This window comes from Canis lupus, chromosome 11 (assembly GCF_011100685.1).
Source record: "Canis lupus familiaris isolate Mischka breed German Shepherd chromosome 11, alternate assembly UU_Cfam_GSD_1.0, whole genome shotgun sequence".
Classification (NCBI taxonomy): Eukaryota; Metazoa; Chordata; class Mammalia; order Carnivora; family Canidae; genus Canis; species Canis lupus.
Genome location: NC_049232.1, coordinates 70,793,615 through 70,809,657, shown reverse-complemented (window position 1 = coordinate 70,809,657; position 16,043 = coordinate 70,793,615). Strand labels below are relative to the sequence as shown.

The 16,043-nt window shown below is 38.9% G+C and overlaps 1 protein-coding gene across 6 annotated transcripts in view; it reads left to right on the top strand.

Moving 5' to 3' along the window:
• ASTN2 (astrotactin 2) overlaps positions 1 to 16,043 on the top strand; it is an 852,112-nt gene that overhangs the window by 701,005 nt on the left and 135,064 nt on the right. For all 6 annotated transcript variants that reach the window (XM_038553226.1, XM_038553225.1, XM_038553224.1 and 3 more), the window contains one exon: positions 482 to 630. In XM_038553226.1, the coding sequence (XP_038409154.1) occupies positions 482 to 630 (149 nt within the window). The remainder of the gene's footprint in view (positions 1 to 481; positions 631 to 16,043) is intronic.

Below are 16,043 nucleotides of genomic sequence, written 5' to 3'. Positions count from 1 at the left end.
TGCCTTACCTTATAAAAGGATTTGCTGGGACTCCTGCCCTCTCCGAGGGAGTATCGATTCAAGCATATTAACAAGTTAGCTGATCTGTTGGGGGACGGGAGAGAATGGCAGGAAGGCTGAGGCTACTGTGTTCGAAGGCGTTGTCAACTGATGATGAAGCATCACTGAGAATACGGTTTAGACAGATGGAAAGCTGATCAATTTTCTGTGAGCATGTATTGTGCGCTTGGATTAATTTACTGGATCCCACATTGATGCTGAAAGGTAGCCATTCGTTATCCCTATTTTATGGACAAGGAAATGCAGGCTGAGAGAGGTATACCAAGTTGCCAGAGTCCATAAAAAAGCTTGTTGGTGGGTTGAAACCGGATTTGAGCGCAGGCTGGACCCTGTGCTTTTAATCCTGAGACACTGCAGACTCTTTGGGGACCCAGACCGTACTGGCTGGCAAACAACCAACCTTCCCTGTCGCCCTCTCTAGGCTTCGTCTGTCCCCAACAGTAGAGCCCTCCAGCACAGTGGTCTCCTTGGAGTGGGTGGATGTTCAGCCAGCTATTGGGACCAAGGTCTCGGACTATATTCTGCAGCATAAGAAAGTGGATGAATATACGGATACGGACCTCTACACAGGTAAGTAGGAAGCCTGTGACTTTGCATTTTGTTGCGATAGTGTGACGGAGATGAGGAATGGATTTTCCAAATGCCTTTGGAGACTTCTTGTCATCTGATGTGGGAAGGCATTTAAGGTTTCATTAGCAGTTGTCACTGGTGCCTATGCCCATGTTTTTGTTTGTTTGGTGTGTTTTTTTCCATAGGATTTTCAGTAGGGTAAGATAGTAAATTGTAGTCAAAGGGATTTCTGATTCTCTGAGTTCAAGTCCTCTCTCAAGGGGTTAGTTAATTCAGAAGAGGACTTACCCTTTTCTGCTTGGAAAGGCCTATAGGTCACATGCTTGAATCCTGAGTCTGAAATATATTCTCTCTGGGACTGAAATTTAAAAATTCAAGGAATTGCCTTTTCTGGTGAGACACATCTCCAGTGAGATAGTTTTGAGGAAGAGGGATTTGGAAATGATTCAGGCATAAAGAAGATGAGGAAAGGGAACTTTTTAAGAGTGGTAGGATGGTTATAGCTCTTGAGTGTTCTCCTTGAGTTCTGAATGTCTGACGTACCTGAGAAGCTGTGCCATCCTGGAGGTGGGCCCTGTGGGGGCTGGTTTTGCTCCAAGGCAGGTTGGGAGTCTGGGTCTGTGGTAGGTAGCCTAACGCTGGGACCAACTGGAGCCTGGGCCACAGGGACTGCCCCTGGGCCTGTTGGAACTGGCAGGCACCAGGATGGTTTGGGAGTCTGAGTTCATGGGAGCCCGGCATCATGGAATTTTCTGGGGCCTTGATAGTTGGAGGCTCAAGCCAGGGTCCTGGGGTTCTAAGAGCCTGCTAGGAGCCACCTACATTCAAGGAAGTTGGCCTGGTGCCTGGAGCAGGGTAGTTACAGGGTTTGTAGTGATGTCAGGCACACACACTTCTCTCTCCTTCTTCCATGGGATGGTTTCTCTCTCTGTATTGGACGTCCAGTCTTGGGGGAGGGTTGCAACAGTGGATCTGTCTTTCCTAACCTGCTTAATATAGCTTTTCCCAATTTTTGCTTCACCCAGGTGCTATAATCCCTTATCTAGAAACCTTAGTTCCGTGGAGGTATTTTTCTGCATGTGTAGTTGTTGAAATTGATTTTGGGGGGTGAGGGGGGCAAAGGAACAACTGACATTATTTTTTTTAACTTCATTCTACAAACGATTACCAGCCTTGGTTTTACAGTCCAAGTGAGTCCTGAAGAGATGTGACTTTCCCAAAGTTCTACAATCAGTACCTGGTAGAGCCAGGCTTTGCAATCAGGTCTTACTCCTAGCACAGTGTCGGTTCTTTATGTAACATCATACTTAATGATGAAAGACTAAACGCTCATTTGCTGAGAGATTTTTGTTTTGTTTTCATTAGAAATGGAATTTTAATGTTCTGAGTCTATGACCATGATCATATAATTTATGTTTCTTAGTTTGTTAATATGATAAATTACATTAAAAATATGATAAATTACATTGATGGATTTTCAAATGATGAAACAACCTTACATTTCCAGAGTAAATAAATCCCACATGGTCATGATGCATTCTCTCTGGGAATTCTCTCTCTATTTATATATATATATATATATATAGAGAGAGAGAGAGAGAGAGAGAGAGAGAGAGTTGGGTTTGATATGTTAAAACTTTGTTTAGAATTTTTGCATCTATGTTTGTGAGAGATTCTGATCTCTTGTTTTCTTGTAATACTTTTGTCTATTTTTGTTATCAGGGTTAATTCTGCCCTCACAAAATAAATTGCAAAATATTTCCCCCCTTTATCCATTTTCTAAAAGAGTTTGGGTAGAATTAATAATATTTCTCCCTTAAGTATTTAGTAGAATTCACCAGTGAAATTATCTGGGCTTCAAGCTTCCCCTGTATAAAGGTTTTAACTACCAATTTGTCTGGTTGGATACAGAGTGTTTCAAGGAATTTGTCCATTTTGTGTAAGTTATAAAATTTACTGGCAAGAAGTTGTTCATAACATTCTATAATTATTCTTTTAATATCTGTGGAAATTATAGTAATATCACTGTCTCATTCTTGTATTTTGGTAATTTGCCTTTTCTTTTTCCTCTGATCGATCTAGCTACAGGTTATGCAATTTATTTACCTTGTCAAACCAATCAACTTTGATTTCATTGGTTTTTACTATTGTTTTCTGTTTTACTGAGTTCTGTTGGGGTCTTTGTTCTTTCTTTGGCCGAATTTGGATTTAGTTCATTCCTCTTTTTTTCCACATTTTTAAGGTAGTAGCTGAGGTTATTGATTTGAGATTTTCCTTGTAATATAAATATTCCCTCTAACTACTGCTTTAGTGGCTAACCACTGTTTGATAAGTTATATTTTAATTTTCATTCAATTCAAAGTATGTTCCAATTTCCCATTTGTTTTCTTCTTTTATTTATGGATTCTTTATTATTATATATTTGTTACTTATTTCCCAAACATTTGGGGATTTTACAGACATCTTTTTTGTTATTTAATTTTAGTTTGATTTCACTATATCAAAGAACATAACTTTAAATCTATTGAGACTGGTTTTATGGTCCTGAATCTGGTCTTATCTATTTTTAAAAATTATTTAAGAGGCAGAGAAAGTAAAAGAAAGAGCACACACACACAAGCAGAGGGGAGGGACAGAGGGAGAGGGGAAGCTGGATAAGGGGCACCATCCCAAGACCCTGAGATCATGACCTGAGCCAAAGGCAGAGACTTAACCAACTGAGCCACAGGTGCTCCAGGTCTGTCCATTTTAAGAGAGTATATATTCTCCTTTTTGTGGATGGGATATTATTTTAAATGTCAACTAGATCAAATCAGTTAATTATGTCATTCAACTCTTCTAAATGCTTTCTGATTTTCTGTCTTGTTGTATCAATATTTGAGACCTTCGTATTGAAACCTCTGACAATAATTGTAGATTTATCTATTTCTTCCTATAGTTCTATTAGTTTTTACTCCAGTTCTATCCAGTTTTTTGAAGCTCTGTTATTAAGAACACAAAGATTTAGAATCACTAGATCCCCTGATGAATTGGTCTCTTTATCACTGTGAAACGTTTGTCTGTATCCTTGTTATACTTTTTGCTATGAAATCTACTGTTATTGATACAACTACTTCAGCTTTCTTAGGATTAGTGTTAGATTGCTCTTACATTTTCCATTCTTTTACTTTTATATTATTTGTGCCTGTATATGTAAAATGTATTTCTTGTAGGCAACATATATGTAGGTCATTTTTTTATTATTTTTTAAAATCCAGTCTGATTTGTTACCTTTAAACTGAGGTATTTAAACTATTCATATTTTATGTGATATTTTTTGTGGGCAGCTTTAAGTTCATCATCTTTTTACTTGTTTTCTATTGTTTCCAGCTTTCTTTGTTTCCCTTTTATTCTTTTTCTTTTTTTTTGGATTGGGTGCTTTTATGATTCCATTTTATTTCCTTTGTTGATTTATTAACTATAAATCTTTTAAATTTTAATTTAGTGGTTACTATAGTGTTTATGTATGCATATTCAACATAACATAGTATACTGTTAAAGCTATTATACCACTCTATATATTTAGTATGGGAATCTTATAATAGTATACCTTTATTTCTCCCCACTTAGCCTTTATAGTATGTCATATATTTTGCATATATATGTATATGTTATGTTTCATAATTCATTATTGTTATTTTCCTTAAATAGTAAATTATATTTTAAAGATATTTAATAAAAATAATTTTATTCTTTACAAAAAATAATTTTATATATTTACCTATAGTTACCAATTTTGCTGCTCATCATTCCTTCACATATATAATTTCACCTGATTTTATTGTCCTGCCTGATGGGTGTCTTTTTCTATTTTATTTTAGATCTGTTAGTGATCAGTTCTTTCTGCTTTTGCTTTTAGAAGTTATTGCTGGATACAGAATTCTAGATTGACAGATTTTTCTTTTAGTAATTTAAAAGTATTGTTCCTCTGTCTTGCTTGCATTATTTGCATTGAGAAATCTGCTTTTATTCCTGTCTTTGTTCCCCTGTACATATGTACTAGTTTTGTCCTTTGACTCTAAGATCTTTTCTTTAATACAAGTTTTGAGTAATTGTATTATTTTCTTGTGCTTGAGGTTCATTGAGCTTCTTGGATGTGTGGGTTTATAGTTCTATCATATTTGGAAATCGTTCCAACCATCTTTCTTCCCCGTCAGTAACTCCAATTACATGTATTTTTGGCCATGTGAAGTGATTCTTTTTATTTTTAAAAATTCTTTCTTCTTTCTTTGTTTCATTGTTTCTAGAGCTATGTCTTCAATGCTTTCTGTAAAGTCTAACCTGTCGTTCACCCCATCTGGTGAATATTTCATCTCAGACATTATAATTTTCACCTTTAGAAGTTCAATTTGGGTCTTGTTAATATATCACATACCTTAACATTTTTGACATATGGAATAGAGTTAAAATTGTTTTAATGTCTTTATATGCTAATTCTAATGTCTGGGTCAGTTTAAATGGATTGGTTTCTCTCCTCATTATGGGTTGCATTTTCCTGCTTTTTTGCATGCCAGGTAATTTTTGACTGAATGCCAGACATTTTGATTTTTTTTTCCTTGTTGGGTGCTGGATATTTTTGTATTCCTATAAATATTTTTGAACCCTGTTCTAAGGCACAGTTAACTTACTTGGAAATAGTTTTATTCTTTTGGATCTCACTTTTAAGATTTGTTAGGTGGAGCCAGAGCAGTGTTTAGTCTAGGCCTAATTATTTCCTACTACTGAGGCAAGACCCTTCTGTGTGCTCCACACAATAGCCCATGAATTATGAGATTTTCCAGTATGCCTGGTAGGAACAGGCACTATTTTTGGCCCCTATATGTGCACTTAGCACTGTTCCATCTAATCCTCTTGAGGTAGTAGTTTCCTCACATACATTCATCAGTCTATACTGTGCTGAATAGTGAAACAAGACCTTCCTCAAATCTCTTCAATTTCTTTCTGTGTAGCTTTCTCCTCTTCATTCCTATTCCTATAGTCATTGTGGTCTCTCCTGACTGAGAACTCTGACTTCTCAGTGTAGGGAACCTTGCAGCCATCTGTCTCTGCACAGTGCCCTGGAAACTCTCTAGTGGCAGTGATCTGGGGAAATTTTAGTGCTCACATAATTTATTTTCCATCTTTCAGGATCTCTGTTCTTTGTTGCCTGAGTTCCAGTTTGAACATTATTTAAGGCTCTTTTTAATTTTTTAAAGATTTATTTATTTATCCATGAGAGACACACAGAGAGAGGCAGAGACATAGGCAGAGGGAGAAGCAGGCTCCCTGCAGGGAGCCCAATGTGGGGCTTGATCCCAGGATTCCAGGATCGCACCCCAAGCACAAGGCAGATGCTCAACCACTGAGCCACCCAGGTGTCCCTTAATGCTCTTTTCTTTTTTTAATTTGTTTCAGGCAGTAAGAAATTAATCTAGTCCCCATTTCTCCATCTACTTCAGAAATGGAAATTCAAGATTTTTACTCTTGAATGTCCAGGAACCAGCACTCCGATCCAAGAGTTTCTTTTCTTTCTTTCTTTTTCTTTTTCTTTTTTTCTTTTTTCTTTTTTTTTTTGATAGAGATGAAACTTACTTATTTTTAGGTAATGGACTGGCATCACCCCATACAGATATCACTCCTTCTTCTTCCACTTCCATCAGAAGTTTGAAGGTGATGACATAGTTACCTCCATCTTTACAGGTTCTTCTAGTCTCTTCTTGTGTGACTTGACTTGCATTCTTCCCATGGTCAATTCTTGAATTTTTTAGTGGGCAGTTATCTATAAAGAAAGAAGGCAGTGACTCTTGTGTCTTTATGATTTGCAGGCCTCCTACAGTGCGTGACATATATAGATTTTCAATGTTCAGTGAATTGATATCTATGGGTAAAACTTGATATCTACATTTGTGTATATATATAGATATAATTATCTTAATTTTTCAACTCTGACATTAGCTCCTTGAGTGCTGTATGATCTTACAGGGGCTTATATAGCCCTAGAAATTAGCTGGAATACATAATAAGCCTTCTAAAATGTATCATGATCTAACTGATGCTATGGATGATTGGGGGTTGCTATCTGAAGCCAGAACTTTTTTTTTTTTTTTTTTGGCCTCTCTGCCATCTTCACCATGTCTCAACCATCTAGAAAGTTCACTTGGCCCAAATTTAAATATTTCAGCCCAAGGATACCTGGGTGGCTCAATTTTTTAGGCTTTGGACTCTTGATTTTGACTCAGGTAGTGATCTCAGAGTCATGGGATCAATCCCTGTATCAGGCTCTGTATTTAGAAGGAGACTGCTTGAGATTCTCTTTCTCTATGCCCCTCTTCTTGCTCATGCTCTCTTTCACTAAAATAAGTATTTGAAATCTAAGTAAATAAATAAATCAGCTCATTTGATTGAGTTTTACCTTAGAGGATAAAAGCCTAATGAGGGAGTAATGGACTTTATAAAACCTGACTTCTTTCCGTTTCTACCACTCTGCACTGATAAATCGAAGACCAGTCATAATCTTCTCTATATCTCAGTTTCCTTATCTTTTGAATGGGAAAAATAACACTTAATAAGCTATCTTGAAGGTCGAATGCAGCACAGTTCTTGGGAAAGAGTGGGTACTAATAGATTTTAGTTGCTTCTCATTTCCATGAATTAAAAAAAAATGAAAGGAAAATTAAATGCTAGGAAGAAAACAACAAAGTAAGGTTTAACGGCTTGTTTTGGATAGAGAGTGAGGATTACTCACACATTTGGCCAGGTGAGGCCAGAATGGGGAAATGTGGGTTTTCTCCTTTGATCTCTGGATTTTTGCCAACAGCCAAGTCCAGTGCTGGAATTGTTTATTTATTTGCAAGCTCACAAGTGTGTGTGCACAGAGACACCTGCATACATACTCTTTCTCTTTCTCACTTTCTCTCTCTCACACACACAAACACACACACTTTATTGCAGCCATCTGTTAGACATCCTTTTGAACTAGCTGTTGAAATGCTCACTCTCCCTCTCTGTCTCCTTCCCCTACCCCCCACCCCTGGGTTTGGCGCTCTCTTTGTTTCTTTCAGAGAAGCCATTGCTTTGTCGGTTCTGGGACTCTATTGGGAAAGCCAAACATAAGTAGCCTCCTGTTCCAGTTGTTTTGAGCAGAAGTGGGGCTTGTTTTGGGGGGTGACTAAATTCCCCACATGCTAATCTGTCATCGATATTAAAAACAGACGTCTGGTTCTCCCACGTGGCCTCATCAGAGCAATTGGCATGAGTTTTAGCCTTTTGGGCAGGGGTAGAGGCAGGGGGTGGGAATATGAAGTGGGGGCTGAGGCACAAGCAGATTTAATAAAGCCAAATCCCCTGATTGACTTATGGAGAAACTGGCTGGGAACGGGTGGGGACTTGTCTGGAGGTCACATATACAATGAGTTAGTAGCAGAGTTGGAGATAGAATGGGGATTCTGGTTTCTTTACCTGCTTTCCCCACCAAATCCAGCCATCTTTTCCCCAGTCCATATTATCTCTAGTACACTACGCTCTTGTTGAGAAAAAAACTAACCAAGAGGCAGAAGGAAATTTGGGTGTATGGGGCATCTGTATGCCTGGGCATAATGAAGTAACTAGCCATTTGGCAGCAGCTGGAGGGCTCTGACCTTCTAAGGAATGTAGCCCCTCAGACTCCTCACTTCTTGGCAGCTTTTATATATATATATATATATATATATATCAGCTTCTGTAAATCCCAAAAGTTCAGAGTAGAAGGAGCTCAACCATTGAGTCCACCTCCCTCATAGTAAGGAACAGAAGAGTGAAGTGAGGCAGTGGAAGGATCTTCCTCACAGTCATAATCTCTCATGACACTCCCCTGCATTTTCTTTGACAATTTGCTGCAATTTTTAAAAATCTTTTAAAAATCAGAGACTTCTCTCTTGTAGCATGGGCTTTCCAGCTTCAACTTGTTTTGTTTGGTTCAAGGCTGGAAGGCCAGTTGTCTCTCTTGGCCCCCACAGAGGCAGTAGGCCCTCTCCACCATTCCCTCAACCTCCTCATGGAAGGCAGCAACATCTGGAGCTGGCCAGTGCCCCTTTCTGTTTTGGCATGTGGGAGCCTGCTGGGCTGCTCCCCAAGCTGATCAGTACCAGGTTCCCCTTCTGCTAGCTCTCAGCTTTTGTATTTGTTTCCCCCTTTCTCTGCCCTATCCTGACTCTCCTTTTCTTTGCTCAATGTGGGTCTCCTCTTGATATCTGTCTCTTCCTTTGTCTCTCTCTCTTTTTTAAATTTCATGTCATCTTCTGTCTATGTCTCACTCCATCATTTCTATGTTTGTCTCTCTGAACTGGCTTACATAGGAGCTGCTCATATCTAGATTTATCTAGATCTGGGTCAAGAATGATGTCCAGAATGGCAAGAAGACACCTCTGTCCACCCCAACCCTATTCTGTATCCTCTTCCTCCCTGTTTCCATTGAATCTAATCCAAATGAAAGACACCCCCTACCTGCACACACCTCATGCCATCTTAGACCTCAGACTAAAGGCCTTCTCAGATGAAGGCAAGAAGTTATGGAGATGGTTTTGTGTTGGGGAGTAACTGAGGGCAAGGGACAACATGGCCCCAGTTTCCCCAGGAGCTGAGAGGATGGAGGCAGCAGCAGCTGTGATAAAAGTATTGATAAAATACTGTGGAAATGAATCATAGCTCCTCAAGCAGCTTGAGCCATGTCTCAGCCATAATCTTTGTCTGAGAAGCTAGAGGGGCCCTCACCCGCCTGCCTTGGCCTGCCCTGGACCAGCTTGAGGGAGGTGATGTCATTGGAGACTGGGCCTCACTCCCTCAGCTAGAGTGGAGGGGGGGAGTGGATGAAGGAAATATGTTTTACAGGGTGAGGTACAAACCGACATGACTGCAAACATCTGGAACTGATATTAGGTCCTCAGAAAATGTTTCTGTCACTCCAGCTGCTCTTCGGATGAGAGGTTTCTAAAGTCAAGTGCCTCCAAAGGGAAAATGTACTTGGAGGATCTTAATTCTCTCCATTCCTGTATGCCACCCAGTCTGCTTTCTGTATCAGAGTTTTGGTTTTTTTTACAGTTCATAAAGAACATTCATTCATCCCATTAGTTTATATGGAGCTCTTACTATGATCCAGGCACTGCAGAACATGCTGGGCATGGAAGAGTAATAAGACAGGCATGATTCCTGTCCTCAATTAGGAGAGAGTTAGAATATAGAAAGAAATTGTTCTGTAGTATGAGAGGTGGTGAGATAATTCAGATGCTATAAGAGCACAAGATAGGGGCTTCAAACTCAGTCCAGTGGTATCAGTAAAGGCTACCTAGAGGAAGTGAGGCAATTGTTTGAGATTCTGGTCCGTAATTAATCATATTGATCAACCCCTCTTATTCAAGACTATCTGGCCAAAAAGACTGCTCTTCAGATCTCACTTCTTCCCTGCTGCTTATACATACAGTCAAGCAGAGAAAAACACACAGTTGAGAATATTTGGCACCGGTGTATCATCTGTCACCAATATCAACTGGACTCTTCATGCTACCAGGCAATCCTACTAGACTTCTCCTGTCAGTTTAGTTCCTTCTTCATCATCTTTCAACTCATGAACACCCTATCTTCACCACATCCCCCATATTAACCCATGACTCTGTTCCTTCATTCACAGAGAAAATAGTATAGGGAGTTCAACTTCCCTCTCAAATTTCAAATCTGTATGCTCCTCTCTGCATACTTGTCCACTTCCCTCATGATACAGTGTAGGAGGCGTTCTTTATCCTCTCTAGAATTAGTCCTTTTATTCACATTGCATCTCATACCCTTTTAAATTCTTAAGAAACTTTACATATTATTTATCTCCCTATGTTTTATGTTTCCATCTCTATTCCTTTGTAGGTTATTTTTAACCATAATTTAAATATGCTCATAGGGTTTTCTTCTTAAGGAAACAAAACACTCCATCTTCCACCCCATTGATAGGTCTCTCTCTTTTTTAAATAATGAACACACTTTTCTAAAGTAGTTGACCCCGTTTCTTCACTTTCCACTTCCTGCTTGCCTCAGTTCACTTCGCTGTGTCTCCTATCACCAAGTTACTGACATGTTTTTCCCTGCAAATGGCTCTGTCTTCCATGTTATTGAATCCGAGGACTTTATTTATTTATTTATTTATTTATTTATTTATTTGGTTGTGAACTTACTTGATATCTTTAGTCATTCTGTGAGATTGGCCATCTTATCCCGAAACCATTGCTTTTCTTGCTTTCTTTGATCACACTCTCCTGATTTTCTGCTAGCCTCTCTGACTCCAACTCAGCCTTACTTGCTGGGTCCTCCAGTTTGCTCTTTAAATTTTAGTCCTTGGATCTTGGTTTTCTCTCTCTTCTTAATTTAAACTGTCTCTGGGCTACCACATCCACTCCCATAGTTAAAATCAGTACACCCACTGCTCTTATATTTGCATTTTAACCTCTTGCTTCTGAGCTCTCTACCCATATCCAGCTGACTGAAGGCATTTGCAGTTTGACATCTCACAAACAACCCAAACTCAACACGTCCAAACCTGAGCTTGTTACCATCTCTCCACAGATGTGCTCTTGTCCAAGTGCTCATTTACTCTCTGTGACTGGTACCACTATAAACTCTCTGTGACTGGTACCACTACAAACCACACAAACTCTTTTCTCTTGTTCATCCTTGTATTCAATTCATAATCAAGTTATTTTGCTTTGATCGACATAATCTCTTTTCCTTCCAGCTTTATTAAGGTATAATTGACATATAACATTATCTCTTATTATACCCCTTTCTTTCATATTACCTATTCTAAGCCACCATCATCTATCCCTTCATCCATCTACCTTCTAATTAGTTTTCATATTAGCTTCCTTTTATCCCTCTCAGTTCTCAGTTCTAAAGCCAGAGCTACCCTTCAAACTACAACTGTTGATCATAGTCAATACCTAACACAGTGCCTGGCTCACCATGGATACTCAATTAATACTTGATGAATAGATATCTGATTTATAATATTACTCTCCTGACTTAAACCTTTTAAGAGCTTTCCATAACTCTTCTAACTGAATGAAAAAAAAATTGACATGGCCTACAAGGTTATGAATAATTGTTCTTGCCTGCTTCTCCAGTCTCTCATCTATTCTTGATATCACCAATTTTCTTTCCCACTGGGGTCTATACAATCAGGTCTCAGCTTAAATGTCACTTATCTAAATCTTTAGATTCTATTTGACCCTTTCATTGATTATGTGAACTTTTAGCATTTAATACTCCCTTGATAGCACTTATTATAATTATAATGAATGCATTTTGATTTTGGAGGGGATGGGCTTAGCATTTGCCTTTCTCACTAGAATATCAGCTCTTCCAAAGTAGGATTATGTTCCTCTTTTTCATCACTCCATCCCCAGTGCCTAGTAAAACGTCAGGCATCTAGTAGGTACCTAATAATAAAGGATCTGAAGTGTGAGTAGGAAATAGTGAGAATAAGTGAAGGTTGAAGGAAGGATGAGTAAGGAGAATATTCTAGATAGAGGGAAAGCATGTGGAGTTGCCTTAAGGAATAAAAGGGTAGCAAGTCTGGAGTTTAAATCTCAAGTGGTAGAATTAGAAGAGACTATAGAAGGGGTGAGATTATGGTGAGTTGTTTAAGGCATACTAAGAAATGCACACTTTATTTACCCTGGCTGCTCTATGGGAAATGAGTTGAAACATCTTTGAATATAGTGTCTCATTTCATCCACAAATTCATCCTTTCAAGTAGGAGGGAATGATTATCTCCATTTATAGGTGAAGGAATTAAAGATCAGGATTGTGAAGTTGATAGTTGTAGGTCCAACTATTAAGAAGAGTGGGGGTCATGAATTGAATTTTGATCTCCTGATTGTTTAATCTACATTTATCTCCATTTCTCACTGCCACTGTAATACCAGTCAGAGGCAAGAAGCCTCTGGCTCTGGGGATCAAGAACAGTGGCTAAATGGTTTTTCTACAGAACATCATTGCCCTAAGAAATGATTCTGTGTGACATCAAGGAGTAGACTAGGTGACCCAGTCTATAGGACTGAGATTAAGCTTCTGTTCCCTACCTGGAGGGATAGCTGCCATGGGACTGAGTAGAGGTATCACAGGTAGCCTAAAGATGAAAAGAAAAAAAAAAGATGAAAAGAAAATAAGAGAAAAAGAATGTAGCTGTAAGTCCCTATGTACCCCCATCAGACTCAGCAATGTGGAGGAAGTAGGAATTCCCTCTATGAAGCTATTTATTGACTTCAAAAAAATCTTAGTTAATTACTTGTCCATTATACTTTGAATCTTTCTTCCTGAGGCCACTCTAGATACTTCCAATATAACTTCCTCACCAGTCTTTACTACCTCTTGTCCTGCCCCTATATGCAGTCTTCCTCATGCTGTCAGAGTCTTATCTATCTATACCAGGTTCCCCAAAGTACATTCCCTATATGTAAATATATTAAGGGAAAAAAATCAGAAGTAAACATCAGCATTGCTCAGTATTGTTGTGAGCAACAAATTAAATTATATATGATGTATGTAACATGCCTGGTGCATAGAAGTTATGTGTCCTTACCTCCTTACCACTTTCTTTTGTCCTTGCCATCCTCTTTGAAAATCTACACAATACTCTTCCTTCCTGGAATAATTGGCCTTAACTAGAGGTAGCAAACAGGTGGCTACATAGTGTTTTTTTTTTTTTTTTAATATTTGAGAAAGTTGTCATCATTTGAAATCTGGAATACTTTTACTCAAAAACCTGGATTCTTAGCTTCTGTTGAAAAAGAGTAGGTTCTGGCAAGCATGGGCATATTCCCATATGACAGCAGTGAACAGGATTGCTGAGTAGCAGCTGCCCACTTTAGAGAATGCATGTAAACTCTACTTTGCCACAGTCTCCCTCTTCCAAGTTGTCTGACATCCAACCCACTACATTAATTTGTATTATCTGCTTTGCTCCTGAAGATGTTTGAATGTGCTATCTATAACCCAGGCCAGGGACAGAAAACATCTTCCCTTCTGCCCACCTTGTTGCCCGTTATGTGAGCAGGGGATTTGAGCTGATTGTTCATAATAATAGAAATATCTTATTAAAATGGCTTCAATTTCTGAATGTTTCCTATGTGCCCCACAAGACTTCTAGTTCTGTGAGGATCTTTCTCTAGTTCATTGCTGTATTCATTTGATCTTTCTCTCCTGACATAGAATATGGTTCACCGTAGAAGCCTAATGAGTAACCATTAAAGAGGAGTACATTGAATGAACAAAGTAGAGATGCTATGGTAAACTCAGTGCTCACAGTAATTCTTTGATAAAGTTACTATTATTACTTTCACTTTGACAGAAGCATAAACTGTGACTCAGAAGTAGCCCCACTGGGTCAAATGCTTCTAGAATCCTAATATCCTATCATGCCTCCTCAGGGAAAGATTTGGGGTACATCCCTGGAGTCATGTAAGATGAGATTGAGGGGTTGGGTTCACCTGACTCTAAACTCCCCAGGGAGAACTCAGTTACTCTACCCTGATACAGCCACTCCTACCCCGGTGGGGAAAGTTAAGGGTGGAGTACCTTGGAAAAAGGGAGTTTGGTTATTAAACAACAATGAAGATGGGCTCAGAATAATTATGGGCCCTGTTGTAATTTCCCTTTAATCCATAATTGCTAGGTTTCTCTCCAGCTCATCTTTGTAGACAGTTGACCCATTTAAAAGCCTCAGGCACAGCTGACATAGTGATGCAAGATAGCTTTCCAACGCATAAAAGTTCCCTGGGAGTATTCACTCGATGATTCTAGAGTACCTTATAGAAACACAGGAAATCTGGAAGGAACTATAGAGATCACAGACAAACTTCTATCCAATTTCCCACACCCACCCCTCACCTCTCTCACTCAATCATATAGAGGAGGGGTAAGATTCAGAAGAGAAGTGACCCCACTGAGGTCATTTTGTAGTTCATGAATATAATTCCATAGGCCTTAGAAGTCCTATCAAGAGTCCTAGAGTATTTGATTTATTTATTCATGAGAGACACATTTCATGGTTTGCATTTCATGGTAAACTGAGCTGAGAGCCCCCTCCCACCCTCTCTGATTTAAACCAGTTTCCCTGCTCCAATGTTTGGGCATCCTGTAGGTTCAAGCACCCCTATTCTTTCTGTGACTTTGGGAATCTTGAGACATCACCGTCCCATCTGGGATCCTGCCCCACTTCACTATTGAGCACCTTTCAGGCAGGGAAGTCTTTCACTACAGCAGATTATAAAGGTCCCAATTTTGAGCTCCAGGGCTGTAACACTGTCCAGTAGCTGGCTAATGCAGGATCCGCACCACCACCATTTATCTTCTGATATATCCTGTTTCTCTTCTCTGTACTCCTACCATGCAAAAAGTGGTCACTTTTCTATTTGTATAATTCCAGCCATTCTTTTCTTACATCTCAGGTTGCATTCATAGGTATTCAGGATGATTTGATAGTTATCTAGCTAAATTAAGGTACCAGATGTAACGAGAACCCCTACTCTTCTTCCATCTTGCCTCTCCCTGATATGCTCTGATCCTTATTATTTCCTTCTTCTACTCACAATGGACTTAGTTTGTTCTTTAGGAAAAAATACTTTGAAAATAAAATCAGTACCTGATAGTGATTTAGAGCAGGTATATCAAACATTGCTTAATTTAATTTCATTGGTCCTATATCCATATAGACTGTGTTCTCTTTCTTGTTAGGAGGTATATCTACCATCCCTGTTTGATGTGAATAAGCTATAGCAGTGCTCTAGATCCTACCCACAGCCGTGCTCCACTACACTTTTTCCTTTCAGCTATATAACTAAAATATAATTACATTTAATATTTTATTTAACAAACTGCCCCTATTCAAAGTGTATATTTTGACACCTGTGGTGAGCACAGCGTAACATAAAGAGTTGTTGGTTGAATCACTATATTGTACAGGAAACTAATATAACACTGTGTATCAACTATACTTCAACAAAAATAAGTAAAGTTGCATTTTGCTGCATTAAAAGGGTTGTACAAAAAAAAAAAGAGTCCTAGAGTAATTGCTGCCATCAGCACTAGCCATTCAAGTGCTGAGGACCTGGGTTACCACACCTGTATATTTGGGTTCACTCACTTATTATTTCAGACCCCTGAATAGCAGCCATCCTTTGGGGAAGTATGAGTTCTGGGGAGCATAGGCTTCAGGAAAGGGGCATACCATTTCCAAAGGCCAGAAAAGATGGAAGCCATCCATTCTAGTAGGCAAGAAAGCAAATTCCTTTCTATAACCATCTTTGAGAGGTATTTGGAAAAAAGAACAATACAACCCAGACTCTTTCACTTCTTGAACTGGCTCTCAGGAAACTGAT